Raw genomic sequence first — 22,465 nt, forward strand, 5'->3', positions numbered from 1 at the left:
AGTAAAGAAATATTTTCTTTTGTCTGTCCTAACCCGCCCAACACTCAATTTTAGTGGATGTCCCCTGGTTCTGGTATTATGTGAGAGTGTAAAGAGCATCTCCCTATCCACTCTGTCCATCCCCTGCATAATTTTGTATGTCTCAATCATGTCCCCCCTCAAGCATCTCTTTTCTAGGCTGAAGAGGCCCAAACGCCGTAGCCTTTCCTCATAAGGAAGGTGCCCCAGCCCCGTAATCATCTTAGTCGCTCTCTTTTGCACCTTTTCCATTTCCACTATGTCTTTTTTGAGATGCGGCGACCAGAACTGGACACAATACTCCAGGTGTGGCCTTACCATCGATTTGTACAACGGCATTATAATACTAACCGTTTTGTTCTCAATACCCTTCCTAATGATCCCAAGCATAGAATTGGCCTTCTTCACTGCCACCACATATTGGGTCGACACTTTCATCGACCTGTCCACCACCACCCCAAGATCTCTCTCCTGATCTGTCACAGACATCTCAGAACCCATCAGCCTATATCTAAAGTTTTGATTTTTTGCCCCAATGTGCATGACTTTACACTTACTGACATTGAAGCGCATCTGCCATTTTGCTGCCCATTCTGGAGAGATCCTTCTGGAGCTCCTCACAATCACTTCTGGTCTTTACCACTCGGAAAAGTTTGGTGTCGTCTGCAAACTTTGCCACTTCACTGCTCAAACCTGTCTCCAGGTCATTTATGAAGAGGTTAAAAAGCACCGGTCCCAGGACAGATCCTTGGGGCACACCGCTTTTCACCTCTCTCCATTGTGAAAATTGCCCATTGACACCCACTCTCTGCTTCCTGGCCTCCAACCAGTTCTCAATCCACGAGAGGACCTGTCCTCTAATTCCCTGACTGTGGAGTTTTTTCAGTAGCCTTTGGTGAGGGACTGTGTCAAACGCCTTCTGAAAGTCCAGATATATAATGTCCACGGGTTCTCCTGCATCCGCATGCCTGTTGACCTTTTCAAAGAATTCTATAAGGTTTGTGAGGCAAGACTTAAGCCATGCTGACTCTCCCTCAGCAAGGCCTGTTCGTCCTTGTTGGCGAAACATGGCTGTCGTACCCTCCTGCAGGGCTGTAGCCCTTGCACAAACAGCACCACTAGTTCTGAAGGGGCGTTGTGATAATCTCAAAGGTGGCTCTCAACCTCAGAAGCTGCCTTCCAATGAATCTGACCCTTGGTCCTTCTGGCTCAGGATTTCTGCAATGACTGGCAACAGCTCTCTGGCATTATAGGCAGAGAAGGGTCTCTGCTGACATGGAGCTAATCTATGGCTGGCTTTATTTGCATTTTCCTGGACAATCAGGAGAGGAAATATCCCTGTTGACATTGAAGGATGGTGGACTACTGTTTAACCAAGACCAGCTAGACAAAGGCTGTCTATACTCTGTGCTAAAACAAACCATCTAAACTGTGGATGAGTAAACTTAATCAAAACCATTCCCTTGTCTGTGTCCTTTAGCTGGTCATCGGAAGGGGCAGAGCACTGAAACCTGCCCTAATCTGCTAGAAATTCTTCATAGTGAATTCATTTTCCAACCTACTTTGTTAACCTTAAAGGTTCTTTAAAAATGAAAGGGAGGTTTCAGAAGCAGAATTATGTGGTCAGTAGTAAAATCTACAATTGAAACAGCCTTCTGAACTCTCGGAGAGCCCCTGGCCCCAACACACGTATGCACACACATATGTGCACTCAACTTGTGAGGGGTAATGCTCCCTTCAGCATGCCCCAGAATCTGCCCTCCCGCAATGCCATAATGGTACCAAGTCACAGTCCAGAATGAGAACACACAGGCCAAATCCTCTTCAGAGTGACAGAACACACACCAAGTTTTATTGCACCAAAAGGCTGAAATAGTTAACTTTGCAAAGTACTGTCAATAAAACAATTCACAGCTACAAAGTCTAACAAAAGTGAAACTGGAAATACTCTCCACGTCCAAAGACTAATATTTCAAAGTAGCTCTTGAGTGGAACGTCACCTCTTCTTCATGATCTCAGATGAGAGAGGGCTCTTTCAACCTGGCATGATGCCTGCCACACGCTTAGGAGCAACGCCTCTGCCTGTGTCTTTCTCTGGCCTCTTCTCGTCTTCCCAGTGCCATTTCAAGACCACCCAGCACCTGACACAGTGTACAGAATGCCTCCATTCATCCTCCTTACCTAGTGGTTGGTGCACCAACCTCCACTGCTCCTTCTCCTCTCACTCCCTGAATTGCAAAGAAAAAGAACGGAGTGAAGGTGCAGAGAAGAGTGGTGAACTACAGCCTCACAGGCATTCTATCCCATCATTCCCTTCTGCTCCATTTCCCTCTCTGAGCCCAGGGACAAGGAGTAAACGAGGCCAGGGAATACCTCTGCCAATAGGCCACTTGAGCCAGCCCTAGGCCTGTCTTCCTGTAGCCTCTGCAAATCAGTGAAGTGGCAATGAACTGTGCAACATCCCACCAATGCGATACAAATGATCATGCAGTAGTTGCAGTCATCACACAGTGAAAATCAGCTCCCAAATAGTAGAAACAGCCACCAAAATGGCAGATCACAGTTTTTGCTCCTTCCTAGAATCAGCTGTGTGCAGTACTCTGGGATTTCCACTGTACCTCTGTTTCTTTTTCATTATTTAAAGGTGTTTTGAAAGTCCTCTGGCACAGAAATCTGCATGTAAAAATATATATATATTTAAAAACAGAATTATCTGTTTAATGAGGGGAGGGATATGCACCAAGTAGTTCATTTTCGGGGGCAGAGACAAACCATTCATAGTCTGTAACTCCAGAACATTCTTCTGTTGCTCTCTGTCATTCGGCAGTTCACACATGTAAAGAAGTAGCCATGAATGTGTGAAGAGACAGGTTGGGTTCCTTACTCATGAGGAGACTACAAAGGCTTCAGCCTCTTGCTGTAAGAAAGCCATCTCCAGATGGCTGATCCATTGCAGACATGTGTTGGGGATCAGATCTAATGGCTGGGAATGCTGGAATGCATTCCCAGTTCAAGAGGAACTCCAGAGGAATTCCCAATTCCTCCTCCAGCTCAAGAAGCATGCTGGAACTCTCACAACCAGCAGATCTACCCATGAATGAACAGATCTGCTGGCTGGGAGCCCGTCCAAGAATCCTTGCAAGATCTGTTCAGACAGTGTGGGAATGCAATCCTCCTCTTTAGAAAGGAACTAAACCTGGAAGCAGAGCATTGATCAAATACAGCTCTGGTGCAGTACAAAGAGCACTGATTTTCAGGAGAGCACCCCAAGGAAAATGCTGATGCAAATGCACCCTAAGTTAAGAGACAGAGAAAATTCAGAACTCTAAGATACAAAATATTTGTTTTCCTAGTCTAAAATATTTTTAAAACATTAAATCACACCTATGCCTTTGTATTATCACCACTCCCTCTCCACAGGTAACCTAAAGTGCCTTAAGCTTCAGCCGAATACTTGGAAGGGGACAAGAGTGACCAGTGTCAATGCAGCACAATGAGACACACCAGCCCTTCTTTTTAACGGAGGCTGGATGCAGCAACTACACCTATTCCAATCCGCAGTGGAACTTACCAAACCCCACCAACTTTGTATACCTACACTGCTTTGAGTATTTTTAGGTTTGCAAAGAAAAGGAGTCAGGCTCTCACAGCCAGTTAAGTGCATTTAGTGAAACATCATAGGAAATGGCAGCAAAGACCATGAGCAGATCCACAGCCAGTCAAGATGTGCTTCTCCAAGAGCAGAGCAGGGCAGTCGCCTCCCAGAGATCTTCGTATTCCAAGTTTGCCAAGAAGCATCTCTTGAGCTTCATTTCGACCCGGCTTCCGTCTCCTAATCGATCCGTCAGTAAGGTGGCAGCTGATTGGTGAAGAAGCCAGCCAACCACCTTGCCAGGCTTCAGGTCCTTTGCATCCAGAATGTTTTCACCCCAGAGGCTCAGATGAAGAACATTGGCTGCTACTCGGGAGGAGAGTCTCTGAAAGGGAAGAGGAATTGGGAAATTCACAGACCTGCCTGAATCACTGAGGGCCCAATCTTCTCCAACTTTCCAGCACCGGAGCAATGTCAATGCAGCCCTGAAGTAAGGGAACAAATGTTCCTATGCCCTAAGGAGGCCTCTGTGACTACTTCTCCATCACAGGAAGCAATGCATACCCCATTGGCACAGCAGCACCGGCACTGAAAAATTGGATAGGGTTGGGCCCTAAGCCTCTGGTCTCTGCTTGCAAACATCTTTAAGGGCTTTCTAGAAAGCAGTGGCATAGCTAAGGGGGGAGGGGGTACATTGCCCCGGCTATCACACCTTGAGGTGGTGTCTTAAAGGCCTTTGAAAAGCCTCTTTCAGTTTTTGGTGAAAACCAGTAGTGTCTTTTGAAGGCCTCTAAGGCACTGTTTGGAGAGTGTTAAAAAATGGGGGGAGGGTAATTATGGGGCATGTTAAAAATTTCTGTGCCCCTTGGGTGCCAGATACCAGATACATCACTGATAGAAAACACACAAGCCAAGGACCAAGAGTCCAAGATAAGCCTGTTCAGTTGTAGCTCAATCCTAACTTGTGCTGGAACAGGCAGGCCAGTGGGCCTGTGTTGTATCCAGCGCAGGGTTTGGGCGCTTAGTGCCTCAGCCCGGGACAAGAGGAATCGCTTCCCCTTACCCCAGGAAGAGCCACTGCGGCCCCAATGGGTCTACTTGGATCTGCGCCACCTCCAGAGGTAGCACAAATTCGAGCAGCCCGGGACTGACCCAAGCTGCCCAGGAACAGAGTTAGGATCCAGCATAACCGCTGGATCCTGGTCCTGCCTCCCACTTCCCACCTGCCCACCCCTGGGAACACCCACCCTCCCCCTGCCCCAGAATGCCTCCCTCCCTTCTGTCTCCTCCCTGCCCTTCTCAGACCCTTGTGTAGCCTGAGCTCAGCCAGCGCGAACTCACCTTCCCCAGGGCCCGTGACGGCCTTCATGGGCAATAGGCTGAACTTCAGTGCCTTCATTTCAGTGGCAGTGTTTTCAGTGCCTTCATTTCCCCCCTCTAAAATTTAAATGGTGTAGGTCAGTGTTTCTCAAACTGTGGGACAGGACCCACTAGGTGGGTCGCGAGCCAATTTCAGGTGGGTCACAAAGCACCTAGCTAACTGCCTCCAGAGTGGCGCGAAAGTGTTTTATGGCACTTTCGCGACACTCTTGGGCTGGTGCAAGAGGCTGGCGCCAGCCTAACATCATGTTAGGATTGCGCCCTTAGTCAGATAATCACCTACAACCCTATTTCGCCTACTCCTGCCTTCTGTGATGGGGTTGGTGTGTGTCTGTTTCTCAGTGATTTCCCTCAGAGCTTGCAAGGCTCTCTCTGGGTGGTTTGCTTGTCTTTCACTCTTCTAGCCTTCTGGTGGCAGACAGTGATTTATTCTTTAAATTCCAAAAGGCATCTGGAAAAATGGTGACTTAAATACTTCAGGTCAAATAATCCATAAAGCCAATAGAGGAGGTCACCTCAGGCTGGAGGTTGGGAGGGGCTGTGCCCACTGCTCCTTCTCCAATCACTAGATTTTAAAAGGTGGACCAGGGTGTCCACCCTCCTGTCCTGCACACTCCCTCTTCTGCTCAGTTTCACTGCCAGGTAAAAGGGGTGGCATTTGATGCCAGCTGCCCCTACCAAATGCCTGCTGTTGCTTTACATTCATCACTGATTTCTGCCATTTATGGCCTTAAGTCACCTTCCTTCTGCTTTTGTGTTTTTATGGGACATTGGACTATTAGCATTGTATACTTAATGAATGATGCTTTTGTCACTTGTTTTTGCTGGTTTTGCCAGCTGCTTTGGGTGACCTATGGTGGTGTGGAAGGTTGGACAGAAGTGCTTTTCATTAATTTAATAAAGAAAGGACTGGTTCCCACAGTTATATCTGCCACTCGACAACTGCCCCATCCAAGTGGCAACCTGTTTCATGCAAACGGCGAATCCCAAGAGCTTAGACAAAATGTTCATGTCATTTCACATAGTTCACATGTGAACCACAGACTGGTTCACATAGTTCAGCTTCTGCTTATCAGGTGTGCAGGGTGGAATCAAAGGCAAGCATTATCTGAGAGCTCAAAACATTCTGGTACATTATGCAAACTGTGGCAGGGAGAGAATTGGCTACTCTGCCCTGAAACTTGAAAAAGTTTGTGAAGTCAACTTTGCTCTCTCTGAAGTTGAGAATGAGCCAGCTGTACTAACTAAGGAAGATTTTGGTGACAGCGTATTCTTATATCAACTGAAATTGGTCGAAGGAAAGTGACTGCCTAGTTTATATTAACTAGATTCTAATGTACAAGAAGTTCCTGAAGTTGAAGGTCAGCCTATTGCCCATGAAGTTACACAAGGACTAAAGTCTGGGTTGGCACGACCATCACTGTGAAAGGGCTCATGGACATGAGATCAATTCTCACCTTGCTGGGATCTCGCCGAAGCAGCATCTCAACCAATTTTTTCACTTCCAGGGGCAACATCTCAGGCAAGGGTGGCAGCTCCTCATCTTGGTAGCTCCTGCTTTCCAGACCAGCTTCACCTTTGTAGAAAGGGTTGCACATGCCAAAGATCTCGTATGCAATTGCTCCAACTGCCCATGTGTCTGTTTTGGTGTAATCTATCACAACTCCTGGGCCAGGGGTAGCCGTGACTACCTGTGGAAGGAAAGACCAGGAAGGAGAACAGATTTCTGACATTACACTCATTTCCTTTCAGTGCAGAACTGCCTGCCATGGCTTCAATAGCAAACCAGACACTAACCCGGAGGAGGTTTCTTTCACAAGGCTGAGATGGATATGCCCCATGAATGTGGGGTAGAAAACCTTCCATAAAGGACAATTTTCCACAACCAAAATTTTCCATTACTAAATATGCCTTAGGTTTATCGCAGTCTTCAGTAACGTAAAAACTGATACAATATTAGTCAAACTGGACTATTTCAAAGTGGTCATTAATGTATTCAAGTGACCCACCTTGAAAGCATATACAGATATAATTATTAAACTAACAATGTTTTTGGTGCCTTCATTTCCCCGATCTAAAATTTAAGTGGTGTACGTCCGTGTTTCTCAAACTCTGGGTCAGGACCCACTAGGTGGGTCGCAAGCTGATTTCAGGTGGGTTGCAAAGCACCTAGCTCACCTGCCACTGAAAATACAGAGCTGAAAATACTGGGTCCAGAGCTGCTTGGCAGGGTGGTCTCCCGGCAGGAGAGAGGCATGGTGTGCTTTGCCCTGAATAGGTGGGAAGATGGGATGCTGGAATGGGGGGAGGGTTGTGTGGTTGGAGAAGGATTAAAGTCTGTGTTCTCCCTTGACTTCTAAGTTTGAATTCAGAGTGATGCAAAATAACACCAGGAGTGTGCTCTGTAATGCTGCCTTTGGCTGACTGTTACTTAAGTTTGAATCCCAAATTGATGATGTTGCTTCTGGTCATGACATCACTTCCAGGTAAATGACATCACTTCTGGTGGGTTCCAACAGATTGTCATTCTAAAAAGTGGGTCCCAGTGCTAAAAAGTTTGAGAACCACTGGTGTAGGTGAAGCTTATTATCATGTCTTAAAATATTTAAAAATTAAGCTTTGTATTTTTTTAATATAAAATTTAAACCAAATTAAGTGTGCTTTGTTGAATCTCTTTCTCTAAAATATTTTGGTTCGGCTGCTCTTGGCTACTAGAACAAACTTCTGAGATGTTTACACAGCATAAAAAAGCACACTATTAAGGGTCAGGATTACCGAATATCAGCCAAACATGAAAAACTGGATTCAAATTAATTTGGGGCCCTGAAAAATTTTCCCTTTCAAATTTTTCCAAAAAATTCACCACAGTGCCAGAGACCCAGAGGATATTGGGGCCTAAGAAATCCAAAGTCCCCAGCAGAATGTGATGAACGCTTGTATAGCAAGAGTCCCATGGTCCAATGCCTGGCAGCCAAACTGCTTAAGTGGCTTACTAGAGCCTCTAGGGAACCACCTTGCCATAATTACTCAATTCACCCAGATGATGTGGCTGCCATTATTCCTCCTCCTCTTCCCATTCCCAGGATTCCAAAAGGATGAGGGGAATGGGGCAGAAGATGAAGCACAGAGGAGAGTAGTTTTTGGAAGTTTTTCTGCTCCACATTCATGGGGCACATCCATCTCAACCTTGTGTCAGTACCCTCCTCCAGGTTAGTGTCTCAGTCGCTAGTGAAGCACGACATTCAGAGGCAAGAGTATGGGATACTTCAGCCCACTACTTTCTTCTACTTCATTCCCCATTTCCTTATCAAGTCCAGAGAGTGTGATAAAGAGTGTGAGAAGAGGGTAGGCACAGGTGGTCACATTCTGCCTATCCATCACCTAGGGGAACCACCCCAGTGGGCCTCATGTATGGGCGGACCCTGGCAAGGTTCAACTTCCAAGAATCCAGTGCCCAAGAATCTATCTCTGAATCTTATCCCATGAGAGCTTCTGCCCTAATCCGATTTATTTCCGTTGGCCTTTGTTGCTCTATTAGGAAAAGAAACAAACCCTACCCAATTTCTTGATGCCTATATATGGGGCACAGCATGTTAAGATGACTGTTACTTTAAAAAGTCTAAGGAGACCAAGAATTACCTCTGGTGCCATTAGGCAGCTGTTGCCACCACGATCCACATACCAGCTGGTAAAAGGGAGTTTCAAGCCAATTTTTTCATCAGCCAAACAGCAGCCAAAATCTGTGATCACCAGCCATGGGCACCCAGCTGCAAACAATGGGAAGGAAGTTGGTAACTAAGCAGGCCTGCCCTGCAGCTAGGAACACAGAATGGAGAGAAGAAGCAACTTCTGGTCTGCAATGTTACACTGGAATCCAGTACCCGGGGGGGGGGGGGGGAAGAGATGTCCCTTGTGTAAGCCCTGAAATGGAATACAAAAGGGATTTGATATGGCTTGCAAGGAAGACCTCCCCAGAGGATTTGCTATTAGTCATGTAATTCTAAGAAAATTCATTTTAACTGCACCAGAATATGTTGCTGAAACCACGCAAGCTTCCAAATTACACACAATTCTTCCACAAGCCATTTCAGTTCGAAACAGATTTCTTGTTTTTCTTTCTCCTATGTTGGTCCCCAAAGAAAGAAAAATAAAACATAGGGTAAATCCAACTGTACTGTTAGGTGCTTAGTGATCAATGGTAAGGCATAGGTGCTAAGATCATTAGACCAACTGTGGAGCCTGGCAACTCTCCTTCACTTTAATAGGAAAGCCTCTTCATGTACATAACATAAAACTGGCTTGGTTCAGTCAACTAGTACAGCCCTGCCTTTATGATCTTTTTAACTTGCATGTCCATGGCAAAGGTTTAACCTAATGTATGTACTGCCAGTGCCAGTGTGGTCAGCACTTGTTCCTGGCAGAACAATGGGCTAGGAGGAAAACACTGGCACTCGTTGCGTTTCGCTCAAACTGTCCAGTGATCAAGTCCATCAATCCAACCAGGATAGAAAGAAAGTTTAGAGGCTGAGCAGACTCTCCAGAGCTGCAAACATGAATCTTTTCCAGGCCTACATGGATTTGCCAGGGATTGTACCTGCCATCTCCTGCTTACAAGCAGGCACTGAGCTCATGGGTGTTTCTGCTACACCTATAAAGCTCTTTTCTACTGAGTAAGTCCATGCTGCTCAGTATGGCCAGCTCAGTATGAGTTACTGGCAATAACTCTCCAGAGGCTCAGAGGTCTTTCCCAAATGTACCTGAGGATGCCACAAGGGACTGAACCTGCATGCCAAGCAGGCACTCTGCCACTGAGCTACAGCTTGTGCACTTGTGTGCTTCCCAGAAAGGCAAAAACCTGCTTCATTGGGGGGGGGGGGGCTTTCACTGAGACAAAGCAACATCCAGATAAAATCTACCCCGCAGCCACAGGGCTGATCTGATTTGGGCAGCCGTTGCAACTGCTATTGAAATCCAGGGCTGTTGGTGTTTGCTGCACTCTTAGCTGGCTTGGTTCCAGCTAAGAAAATATGCCCCAGTGGCTGTTTGGAGGGGAAATGGAGCCAACACAACCACTTCTGTCCATCTTTCACAGGGCTGTTAATTATTCGGCCCTGAATGCTCTTAGTGCCTGCCTGCTTGACTCCAAGTGGGTAGAACGATCACTCCAGCAATTAACAACTTGGTTCCTGCGGCTGACAGTCGAAAGTGGCACAGCCAAGGCACGTTCGGCTTCAACAGACCATTTCCTGGCCTGGTTATCACTTAATGCTTAACAATCCTGAAGTGCTGAGTTACTAGGCAATTTGTGCTCCAGACACCGCAGCTGTGCAGCCAAGCAGGCTACAGATGGCAGAGGGCAAGGCACTGGAGAAAATCCATCAACACCTTTGCAAAGCAGGGGTGAAGTTCGAGGTCAGCCATTGTGGGCTAACCCACATTCATGGTGTCTTGATTTAATTCTTACAATTTGGAAGCTAGAATGATCTCTGAAAGTTGCCTTCGTTCCTGAGGCAGGTTCAGTCATACCCCCACACTGCCAGGGTTGGCTCAACACTTGTGCTGGGAGCTTGAGACAAAAAGGAAGCTGCCGCAAGTCACAACGGAGCCACAGTAATTCATGCCCCACCATGATTCAGATGGGGCTGCTATAATGCAGTAGCTCTACCCAAGGCTGCACTGAGAAAGAGCATCCAGAAACAGCTATTGGTGCAGAATGCATCTGGGGCCAGGAATTGGAGCATGCAACACTGGCTGTCCCACAACTGCACTGGCTCACAGACAGTTCCAAATGCTAGTTTAACCTGTAAAGGCCTAAAGAACCCAAGTGGACCCAGAATAACCTTAGGGGATACCTTTCTCACAAAAAGATCTGCTTTGGGTGCCCCTGCTGTCCTCAGGTGGGCAGCTACTCAAGACAGGGCCTTCTTCATGTTGTGGTCTCCTCTTCTATGGATGTTTTCCTTGCTCCCAGGGCCAGTGCCAGGTTGTGCCAAGTCCAGCACCAATCAATGGGTTCTTAATGGGCACATGCAGGGTCCTTCCATGCCCTAGTTTCCTGCTGGCTCTCCTCCTCCTATTATTAGTCCAATGGGCTCGTCACTTCATTATTATAAAAGTATTTGTCTTTTATGAACTAGCTGGTTTCCCTCCTCCTTCCATCTGTATCATGCCTCGTAGGAAGCAAGTTATTATTTTGAGCTGTCAACTGGCCCTCTGCTATGGCAGAAAGACAGCATGCTATAAATTACAAAACCACCAACAAATGAAACAAAGAAAATTCAATTTATTTAAATGTATATGAATAATCAAGCAAGGTTTCCTCCACTGTATGACACCCCTAACAGCAATGCCTCAGTATCATATATGCCATACAGATCTAGCAGCAGCTGATATGCAAGTGACCTGGGCAGCTACATTTCATGCTTCTGATTTTAGGACCAAAGAAAGAACTCTTAAGAGCATCAGAAGAGCCCTGGATGCATGGGGTCCAGGATTCTGCTCCCCACTGTGGCCAACCAGTTGCCTCCAGGAAGCCTATGAGTACGGCACGAAGAAAGCAGCCCTCCCTCACCGTTGCTCCTGAGCAGCTGGGATTCAGACATATACTACCACTGAACCTAAAAGTTTCATTCAGTCACAGACCTCTCCCCCTCCTCCATAAATGTGCCTAATTCTTCTCTTTGAGCAAAAGGAGTACATCTGTGATCAACTTGCAGAAGCAAGTTGTTCAAGGTAATTCTGCACTGAGCAAATTTAAGAAGAGATCCCTTTGGTCTGCCCAGAATCTGCTGCCTGTCAGTCCCACACAGGATGATAGCATTATTCCTACAGAGTGCACTTCCCACAATTGCTTCTCTGTAATTTTAAGTCACTCACACGGACTTCATGCCCAGCTAAGGGTCACCAATAGTCCATGCTACATACCTGAATCAAACTCAACAAGGATGTTGTCTGACTTTAAATCCCTGTGAGCTACTCCGTGTCGAATGAGATGGTCAACCCCTTCCAGTAACTGCAGGATCATCATGGTACCCAAGTGGGCATCAGGGATCCTCTCACTGAGGTACTGACGCAGAGTACATGGATAACTGAATGGGACAAGCAAGAAGAAACAAGCAGGTCATGGTGGATACCCAACTGGCTCCAGAGGTAACAAACAGCTCTGACTGATAGCAGAAACTTGGTCTCTCTTTCTCTCCCCCCTCCTCATCTCTGGCTGCAATTCCTGTACTCTAACATCCAAGATCAGAAACAATCACAAGGAGTTGGCTTTCCCATGCATACTACATTCTGTGGAGCTGATTTTTAAGAATCACAGCTTTCCTAATTTTATTTTCTTCATTTTCTCTATCACACTTCTCATTCTCAAGGCTTAAAAACATGAAGATAGTAAACTGTTAAAGGTTCCAATGTATTTGTGATGTACCTCTTATTTCCTGTGAGTTTCCTTATCTTGTGTCCTATGGTTATATTCCCCTATACCTGAATGCCCACAACTATTCCTCACTTATTGAAGTTTCTTCTTTTAACTTCTACAAAAGTTCCAGTACTCAATCTAGAATAAAACACAACCATGTTTGTTGTGCTACATTGATTATCTATTTATACCCTTGGATAAAAAAAATGCAAGTAGTAAATACCTTCAGCCACTGGAACAGATGTTTTAAGCTACTGTATTGATTTAGAACTTCAGGATCTGAAGTGGTTTTCTGCAGAATAACAGCAGCTTTTGATTAGCAAGAACAAGTACCTGAAGGGAGGTCTGTCATCACTCCAAGGCACCACACAGCTCAATGCACTTGAAAGCAGAACAATGATCTTTTTTTTTTAATCACGAGGACAAGAACCTTGTAGGCATATAGAAAACGAACTTCCACAATCTCACTCAACTTACTTCTTCATCACCAGGAAGAGTGTGCGGCTGTGCCCAATTCCGGAGGGATTCAGTGTGGCGGGCAGAACATCTGGGTAGTCCACTGTTGCACCAGGGAGCAGTGGGACTTGAGATGTGAATGCTCGGATCACCTGGACAATATTTGGGTGAGGCTTCAGTATCTTCTTCCCAAAGACAGCTCTCCTGTGTCAAGACAAGTCATTACCAGCACTGATATTGCTGCTCTCGTAGTTACAATTTGCATGCAGTCTTTGTGATGTTTATTCATGTAACAATTTTGTGAAGCAGGCCACAGTATTGCCAGTTTTAATAAAGGAAACAATAAAGTGTTTGAGTTGGCTGAAAGGCATAAAATGAGCCAGATTTGAATTCAGTCCAGATCTTCTATAATTTCTGGTAATTTTTCTGTCCTTTCCGTGAGAGCAATTTTCAGGATCCAGGAGTCAGTGGCCTGGGTCATGCATAAGGACCAAACAATAGTGAGGCTGTTGGGAACAAGCCAGCTCACATCTTCTTTTTTCCACCCTTCCCCTCTTACAAGTATCAGTTCCCTGCATTAATTTATACCCTGATTTTTGGCCAGGCTTGAATTCAGGCAGCCCAATCCTAAGTCTTGGGGCCTCCATGAAGAGCAGTGGCACTGAAATGGCCACTGCTGATTCTGTGGGGCAGGGGTAGCTGTTCCCTGACCCTGTGTTGAGCTCTGTAGCTGGCAAGGGGTCTCCTCAGATCTGCGCCTGCTATTGAATTCAACTGTGCATGCTCAGCAAACAAAACCAAAAAACCAAAAACAATAGTTTAAATTTTGTAGATTACACCTGCCATTCCATTTACTAAACACATGCTTGAGAATGAGTGCAAGATAGAAGAATTAAACTGCTGTTCCCTCAGCTCCAGGCTATATTCTTTTTTCAGCTTCTAGTACCAGAAAGTTGGGGTTTTTTTTTTAAACTTACAGCATGCTTTGTTGAGTTTGTTTTTCAAATTCTAGGTGCTAGAATTTTGAAAAGTGATCTTGAAGCTAGAAAAGATGGGTGTACCTATGCTTTGTCATTTCCGCCTATTTTCTATCCAAAGAATGCAGGAACATGTAAGGAACATGGTGGCCTCCATACAATTGATTTCAATGATGGGGCACAATTTTGTTGTTTTTTTAATGAACTGCGATGGTAGTATGCTAGCAGCATTCTAGAAATGGTACTTCCACCTATTTTCTAGCTAAAAATGAATGCAGCCTGAGTCCAATCCTATACATGTCTACTCCGAAGCAAATCCCATTAGAGTCTATGGGGCTTACTCCCAGGAAAGTGTGGATAGGTTTGGACAGTCAGTTCCCATCTGCCTCTTGTAATTTTTAAAGGGGCAGTACATATTTTTCAGAAGTAATGGATTTTCAAGATAATTTTGAGTATTCATGATTTTAGTTTTAGCTGAAATGTAACCTTGATTAATGTAACCCTGATGTAAGATGCAGGCTGACTGTACAAGATAATTTCCCACTGACCTGCTGCAGCCTGGTTTGAGCAAACCAGAGTTTGCCACTACCCACCAATCAGACAAACTACACATTTGCAATTGTGCAAATCATAGTCAGCCTCTCAACCAGGATTGCAGCCCCACCTCAACTTCCAGCACTATGAACTGAGCCACTGTTTAGAAAATGCCTAGAAAATGTTCCTAGTTTTTTTTTTAATTTTTAAAGAATCCTTAGCTCTAAAGTTGAAATCCACTCTCATTTTTCAGGGAAGGTTGCTAGGCCTTATGTATTCAAGCAAGCCATCTTGTGAAAATGGGAAGCCTCATTTAAATCAAGTATGCACAAGTTTTTTTAATTCAGTTTTCAAATGATGATAACTTTCAAGTTTCGTTTACTTTTGCAGAATGTCTTGTTAATCACTATGATGCTTATATAGGCAGAAGCAAGATACATAAGACTTTTAATAAAGACTAATAGTAGTTATTGTTATTTAAACAGTGTCATCACTATAGATGGAGCCTTGTTTACAAACAAAAAAGGCTTAGGGGCAGCACAAAACATCCCAAGTCTTGGGGGAATCAGGCCCCCACCCTCAAGGATATTTCAATGGGGAAAACAGGTGAGGGATAGATACTGCCATCAGAATGCATGTAGCTTTACAAAATGTAAGGGAACAAGTCCCTGCCCTGAGAAGCTTACCCCCTAAAAGCAATTTGCTTACAGCTGGGAGTGTATGTTGCTCTGCTAGCTGGTCGTCCAAGTTCTGTCATTGCCATTTGGCAAGAATGAAATAGAGAGCAGTCAGAATTTTTCCTGCCAAGCGTGAGCAGCTGCCTCCTAGTTTGCAAAATGAGTGAAGTGGTAAAAGGAGCCTCATTGTCTTGAAATGGCAACACTCCCAATCTGTCATTTTCAAGCTGGCCTAAAGAATCATCATGGGAAATTCACAAAAACCATCTTCATTTGCCAATGCAGCATTTTGTGGAACTTTTGCAGCTTCATATGGTGGAGGCTGCATCAGCCTGTGGGCTCCACTGCTCAAACTGTTAGCTGATCTTGTTGGAGTCATATGGCTATTTTGGGAAACACACACACACACAGATTTCAAGGTAATCATTTGCATTTCCTTGGTGCATTTTTTTCCCAGTGCAGAGCACAAAACATTTTGGACCCAAGTCTATCCAAGTTTCCAGCACCAATGCAGCGCTGAGTAAAATGGAACAAATGTTCCCTTACCATAAGGTGGCTTTGGTGACTGATTCCCCCACCACATGATGCGCACATCCCATTGGTACAGCTGCATCAGCACTGTATATTTGGATAGAACTGGGCCCTTTGTGTTACATATAAAGTTAACCACAGTGAATAAATCCTACCTGGTACAAGCAACCGCTCCAAATTCTCCAGAGAAGGCAGAGCCACTGGCTGGAACAAGTTCCTGGGACATAGTGGTAAGGATGGCTTCACTTGAAGAACCAGCCTGCAAGAACATTACACTCTGTTTATTTTTCAAACTTATACTCTACCTCTCCATTAAAATCTTACAAGATGGCTTACAATAATATTAAAAACAATAAAAAATTCAACTGTGGCCAATAAACAACAAACACTGAGTAAAATAAATAAAATAAACCATGGAACCACAATAAGACCAGTGGCAGAAGACCAACAAAATGACTGCATGTTCAGAACCCAGGGCAAATAGAAAAGTTTTTATCTGTTGTCTGAACCTAGTCAAAAGTCTCAAGAGAACAACTCCACACCAAGAATTCCAAAGCTGAGTCCACTACAGAACCGGCACCTCCTCCAGGGGAAGAATCATAGCTCAGTGGGAGGGAATGTGCTGTGAATGGGAAAAACCCTTGCCTGAGATGCAAGAGAGCCCTGACCAAACAACACAGACAATACCGGCCTAGATGGTTTGACTGGCAGCTTCCCATGTTTCTCTCTATTTCGGGAGGGACCATAGCTGGGCGGCAGAATGACACTTTGCACGAAAAACTGTAATAAATACTGAATATTTGGACAGCGCTTCAGAGTGTGCAAAGTACTGCATGACCTCAATGGAATCCTTTCAACAACCTTGCAGGGCAGTGTTTCTCAAACTGTGGGTCGTGAGCAAATTTCAGGTGAGCCCCCATTCATTTCAAAGTGTATTTTACTTTTTAATAGATTTGATGTTACTATGGTATGTGGCTGCATTTGGGGAAATGTTACCAATCTGTACTTTTAACAGGCTACTAGGTATATGCTTTTAACAATGACAGTCAATGGGGCTTACTCCTGGGCTAGTGTGGATAAGATTGCAGCCTTTGGGATGTTTGGGGAATTTCTAAAAACATATCAATAATTGCTTGGGAGGGTTAAGAGGGTTCTTCTTTATTTCAAATAAATTTTTAAACTTATTTTAATTGTAACTTTAATTTACTTAATTAATTTCAATTTGATTTTTCATAAAGGGGGTGTTAAATATTTTCCTCCCTGGTGGTGTCACTTCTGGTCATGACAACACTTCTGGGTTAATGACCTCACTTTTGGTGGGTCCCAATAGACTGCCTATCTAATAAGTGGGTCCCGGTGCTAAAAGGTTTGAGAACCACTGCTGCAAGGTAAGTTGCAGCAAAGCCTAAGAAAGTCATCTCAGAAGCAAATACCATTTTGCTCAATCAGACTTAATTCCAGGATTGCAGCAAGTATTATTAGCTCCATTTTGCAGATGGAATGACTGAGGTTGAAGGTTTGCCTAAGGCCACCTCGTGAGAATTCACAACAGAAGAAACATTCAAAGTCAGTGCATACAACACAGAGTTACATGGACCAAGGGTCTGACTCAGTAGGCAGTAGTTGCATGTGGTAATTTGCGTGGCTGCCACCTCCCTAAAACCCAGTGGCAGCCAAACAAATGATCATATCCACTGGTAATGACAGCAGCCAAGGATACTAATGAATAGGGAACAATGTGGTCCTTTAGAAACATCTGAATTCTAGCTGTTAAGGACTTGATAAGGTTAAACAAAAAAAGAGCACACTGAAATGTGCTTGAAAGTGAACAAAGTGAAGCACAGCTTGTGAAGCTATATTTAAAACTGATAAAAGTGTTCCTTCTTGGACTGGTTCAGAAAAGACTGGGTCGACTGAACAAGCTGATCAAGGCTCTCTAAAGTGCTCACGTCAGAACAACAATAAAAATATTTTATGCATCATCACATTTGATACTTATCTTACTTACAAAAACAAATAAATTAACTGTTATTGTGAAACAATAACACTGACTTTCAAAACACTTGTAATGAATAACAGAATCATGGGCAGGCCTGTGCAACAGCTGTTCTTGCAGATGACCTTGCGGTCGGAGGGGCCTACAGTTCTAGCTGGTGGCTGGCAGGAGAAGCTGCTAGCTCTGCTGCTAGGTTAGTCCAGATTGCTGCAAAGTGGGGGGAGGGGGGTATGGAGGGAGGTAGCTCTCGCTTCTGCACTTGCCAACAAGGGACATCACAATGACATTTTGGAAAGGTAAGCTACTAGTGCAGCATTCTTGGCTGCCTGGAATATTTGACTGACTCTGACCTACATAATAATTTCCTTGGGTTCCAACTGAAGCCAACCTGACTAGATGTTACCCAAGAACAGATTCAACTTTGACAAAGATGTGCTGCTCAGTGTACTGGAGGGAAACTTTTACGTAATTGAGTAAAATATGCCAAAAGGGCTGCCTACATTCTACAACAAAAAATTACAGGACAGGGGTGGGAGTGTAATCTTCAGGAGAGAACTGGCATGAGTCACGTGATCAAGGAACAGGAAAAAACCATGAAGCCTTAGAATGAAATGCAAAACATGGGACATAATCTGACATAATCACAGTTACCATAATCACAGTGGAGCAAAATCACAGACTCTGAAATCAAATGAAACAAGAAAACATAGAAACAGGCAGGCCACAAGTCCACAGACAGCCAAACAGAAACATGTGCCACCACAGCAACACAATTATATGCACAGATGGACAATAACAATATTTAACTTTTGTAAAAAGTTTTTATGAGTGAGCAAAGCGCTGCACATCAGCTATCCAGCTGTAATTCTTGCAGTCCCCTAGTGTGGGAAGGAAGGATTCTTATGCCCAGACTATAGGTGGAGAAGACTAAGGTTAAGGAGGCGAGGTTTGCCTTAAGACCACTTAATTGAACCAGAGAAGTCCTGAGCCCACAGCTCAACCTCTTAGCTACTACACCATACTAAATGCGTGCATACATAAGGATTTACACAATTAATGCCATGTATGGCTTGGTCCTCTCTCTCTGTTGCAGCATTAAAAACCAGAGATATCCTAGTAATGACAATTAGCTGCCATGGGGTGAGTATAACACATACATTAATTGTTTGCTCTGCTTGATTGCTCATTAATGATCTGAGGGATTCCCTCCAGTCTCTTCAAACAACCTAATTAAAACCAAATAAAATCTGAAGTGAACAATTTTGCTCATATTTCCCAGGAAGAAGAGCCAAGCCTGGATCCTCACCGAAATATTCCACATCATCTTGATCGCCAAAGGAAAGCGAGCTCTCCAGCCACCAGTTTGGGAAGGGTCTTCCTCCACAGCCTGGATATCCGGACTGGCATAATTACTGCAACCTTCAGCTTTGAGCTCCTGGCTTGCTTTGCAACTGATAGCAAAAAGAGCTGCTGCTTCATACACAGCAGCACTGCAGCCTTTACCAATGGACTGACCAATGAAGTACTCATCCAGTGTGAAGCCTCGCTGTCGGAACAAGCCCAAGGGATTTTTCTGGGGCTTGTTCCTCTGGATAAATATTGTCTGAAAAAAGAAAGAAAATACAAAAATATTACACAGGCAAGAACTGTGGTTTTTGTATTGATGGGGATAAACCAACGCCACAGCAAGATCTGTATTGGCAACCGTCAGTCTCGAAAGACTATGGTATCGTGCTCAGAAAGATGGTTCTGGCACAGCATCTAGTGTGGCTGAAAAGGCCAATCCGGGAGTGACAATCCCTTCCACACCGGGAGCAAGTGCAGTCTGTCCCTGGTCTGTCTCCCTGGCTATGGGCCTTCCTTCTTTGCCTCAGACTGTTGGCAAAGTGTCTCTTCAAACTGGGAAAGGCCATGCTGCACAGCCTGCCTCCAAGCAGGCCGCTCAGAGGCCAGGGTTTCCCACTTGTTGAGGTCCATTCCTAAGGCCTTCAGATCCCTCTTGCAGATGTCCTTGTATCGCAGCTGTGGTCTACCTGTAGGGCGCTTTCCTTGCACGAGTTCTCCATAGAGGAAATCCTTTGGGATCCGGCCATCATCCATTCTCACAACATGACCAAGCCAACGCAGGCATCTCTGTTTCAGCAGTGCATACATGCTAGGGATTCCAGCTTGTTCCAGGACTGTGTTGTTTGGAACTTTGTCCTGCCAGGTGATGCCGAGGATGCATCAGAGGCAGCGCATGTGGAATGCGTTCAGTTTTCTCTTCTGTTGTGAGCGAAGAGTCCATGACTCGCTGCAGTACAGAAGTGTACTCAGGACGCAAGCTCTGTAGACCTGGATCTTGGTATGTTCCGTCAGCTTCTTGTTGGACCAGACTCTCTTTGTGAGTCTGGAAAACGTGGTAGCTGCTTTACCGATGCGTTTGTTTAGCTCGGTATCGAAAGAGTGTCGGAGATCGTTGAGCCAGGGTACACAAAGTCATGGACAACCTCCAGTTCATGCGCAGAGATTGTAATGCAGGGAGGTGAGTCCGCATCCTGAACCATGACCTGTGTTTTCTTAAGGCTGATCGTCAGTCCAAAATCTTGACAGGCCTTGCTAAAGCTCATGGATCGTTTTAGCACAGCAAGATGATGCTCAGTTAACACTGTGTGACACATTCCACAGATGGGCATTTCAAAGGAGTGATTGGCCATCAATAAAGAAGAGTTGTGTGGGATCAGATAAATAATAAATAAAGCATTCTCTTTACAACTGAGTCCAAAGAAATGCTTCTCAGAAGCATACAAGCAATAGCCCTCTCCTGTTGTTGCTCCCTCAGGGGTATGCTACTATCATTCATGGGAGTTCCATCCAACTGTTCTCAGTAGATATGAGGCTAGATGCAACATGACAAACACCAATAAGAGGGTAGACAGGAGGGCTTTTTAGAGTGTGTGAAAAGCATGCTTTGGAGCTCTTCCCGCCGAGCTGAGCCTCCTACGATGTTTGTTTGTCGTGTCACATCACTCATCTCACTGCCAGGTGGCAGATGTCTAGGGGTCCCACAAGTACCACCAGGCATCAGCTCAAGTATCACTAGTGGTACCTGTAACGCTAGTTGAGAAACATTGGTATAGTGCCAGGGATGTGCAGTGGGTGGAGAAGCAGGTGAGGTAGAGCCTCCCCACAGGAGTCCTTTAGAAAGTGCCGCTGCTGTGTGAGGTGAGAAAAAGCCTCCTTACCGCAGTCCTTTGAAAACCACACCTCGCTGTGTGAGGTGAGGCAGGTGTGTGAGATGAGGCAGGTGAGGCAGAGCCTCTCCACCAGAGTCCTTCAAAAAGCACCGCTGCCTGGTGAGGTGAGGTGCGTGAGATGAGGCAGGTAAGGCAGAGCCTCCCCACTGAAGTCCTTTGAAAAGTGCTGCTGCCGAGTCAGGTGAAATAGGTGTTGAGGTAAGGTATATGAGGCAGGTGAAGCAGAGCCTCCCCGCCGGAGCCCTTTGAAAAGCGCCACTGCTGTTTGAGGTGAGGCAGAGCCTCCCCTCTGGAGTCCTTTGAAAAGCACTGCCACCACAGTGTGCTTGAGCGCCTCACATGGCGGTGGTGGCACTTTTTGACGAACTCCAGTGGGGAGGCTCTGCCTCACCTCACACCTGCCTCACCTTACAGGGCGGTGCTTTTCAAAGGGCTCTGGTGCGGAGGCTCTGCCTCACCTGCCTCCCCACCCACTGCACAGCACTATCCCTATGGATGACGCTGCACTAGAGGAGAGGGCAGGTCCCTCCCAACCGAGGATGCTCAGAGGGATGCAGGCGCAACCCAGGCCCTGCAGCAGTTGCCATGGCGACGCGGCCCGCACCTGGATGTCCTTGCAGGCCTCGGCCGCCTGCCTCTGCTCGGCCAGTGCGGGCTCCAGCAGCGCCAGCCCAAGGCTGAGGGCGACGCCGAGGCGGCGGGGGCCTGCGGGCAGCCGGCTGGCCGCCTGCCGGAAGAGCAGCAGCCCCGGCGCCGAAGGGCCTCTGCGCAGGCCCAGCCGGGCCGCGGCCTCGCGCAAGAAGCCCGAGCGGGGCTGCGGCGGTGCCTGCGGGCGGAGGAGGGCGGCGGGAGGCGCCGGGGGGGCGGCGGGCGACGCGCCCCCTCCCAGCCAGCGCCACAGCAGCCCCCGCCCCAGCCGCAGCCCGCGGCCCAGCGCCTGCCGCAGCGCCATCGCCTCCCTCGCCAGGCCCGGCCGCCTCTCTGCGCGCTCCGCCCGGCTCGGCCTGCGGTGACGGCGCTGGTGGCTGTGACGCCGGGGCGGGGCGGGGCGGAAGCCGGTCAAGCGTCTCCCGGAGGGCCTGGCAGCTCCCGGGACAGGGCGGCCCTGAGCATGTGCAGAGCGCCTCCCACCCTCCTAAGCCTCAGTAGTTTTCGTTTCTAAGGAGGAGGCGGTGTGCCCGGCGCACGAGGGGCCTTCAGTCCTCTCTGTCTGTCTCCTTCCTTCATCAGACAGGTGATTGATGAAGGAAGGAAGGAGAAATCAATCTGTCTGTCTGTCTCCTTCCTTCCTTCCTCAGACAGACAGACAGGCTGGTTGATTGATTGATTGAGAAAGGAAGGATGTAGATGGACAGAAAGACAGACTGATTGTCTCCCTCCTTCCTTCCTCAGACAATCAGTCTGTCTTTCTGACCATCTACATCCTTCCTTTCTCAATCAGTCAATTAATCAACCAGCCTATCTGTGTTTCTGGTGAAGGAAGGGACTGTCTGTCTGTCTGTGATGGAGGAAGGAGACAATTTGTCTGTCTGTCTCCTTCATCAATCAACTAACCCATCAGTCTGCCTCCTTCATCTGTCTGTCTGTCCATCTGATGTCTGGAGACTATCTACCTGCCTCCTTCCTTCCTTCCTTCATCAACCAACCCACC

At 46.3% G+C, this 22,465-nt stretch overlaps 1 protein-coding gene across 1 annotated transcript; it reads right to left on the reverse strand.

Moving 5' to 3' along the window:
• Window positions 1-1,841: 1,841 nt before the first annotated feature.
• Window positions 1,842-21,833, reverse strand: PINK1 (PTEN induced kinase 1). The gene is made up of 8 exons (XM_066637735.1): window positions 21,419-21,833; window positions 18,885-19,181; window positions 15,738-15,841; window positions 12,885-13,067; window positions 11,915-12,078; window positions 8,630-8,757; window positions 6,448-6,681; window positions 1,842-3,995 (listed from the first exon to the last, which is right to left on the reverse strand). The coding sequence occupies exons 1-8, from the start codon at window positions 21,764-21,766 to the stop codon at window positions 3,738-3,740; spliced, it is 1,716 nt and encodes a 571-aa protein (XP_066493832.1). The 5' UTR covers window positions 21,767-21,833; the 3' UTR covers window positions 1,842-3,737.
• Between the last annotated feature and the right edge of the window lie 632 nt (window positions 21,834-22,465).

The sequence above is a fragment of the Tiliqua scincoides genome, chromosome 9 (genome assembly GCF_035046505.1).
Source record: "Tiliqua scincoides isolate rTilSci1 chromosome 9, rTilSci1.hap2, whole genome shotgun sequence".
Classification (NCBI taxonomy): domain Eukaryota; kingdom Metazoa; phylum Chordata; class Lepidosauria; order Squamata; family Scincidae; genus Tiliqua; species Tiliqua scincoides.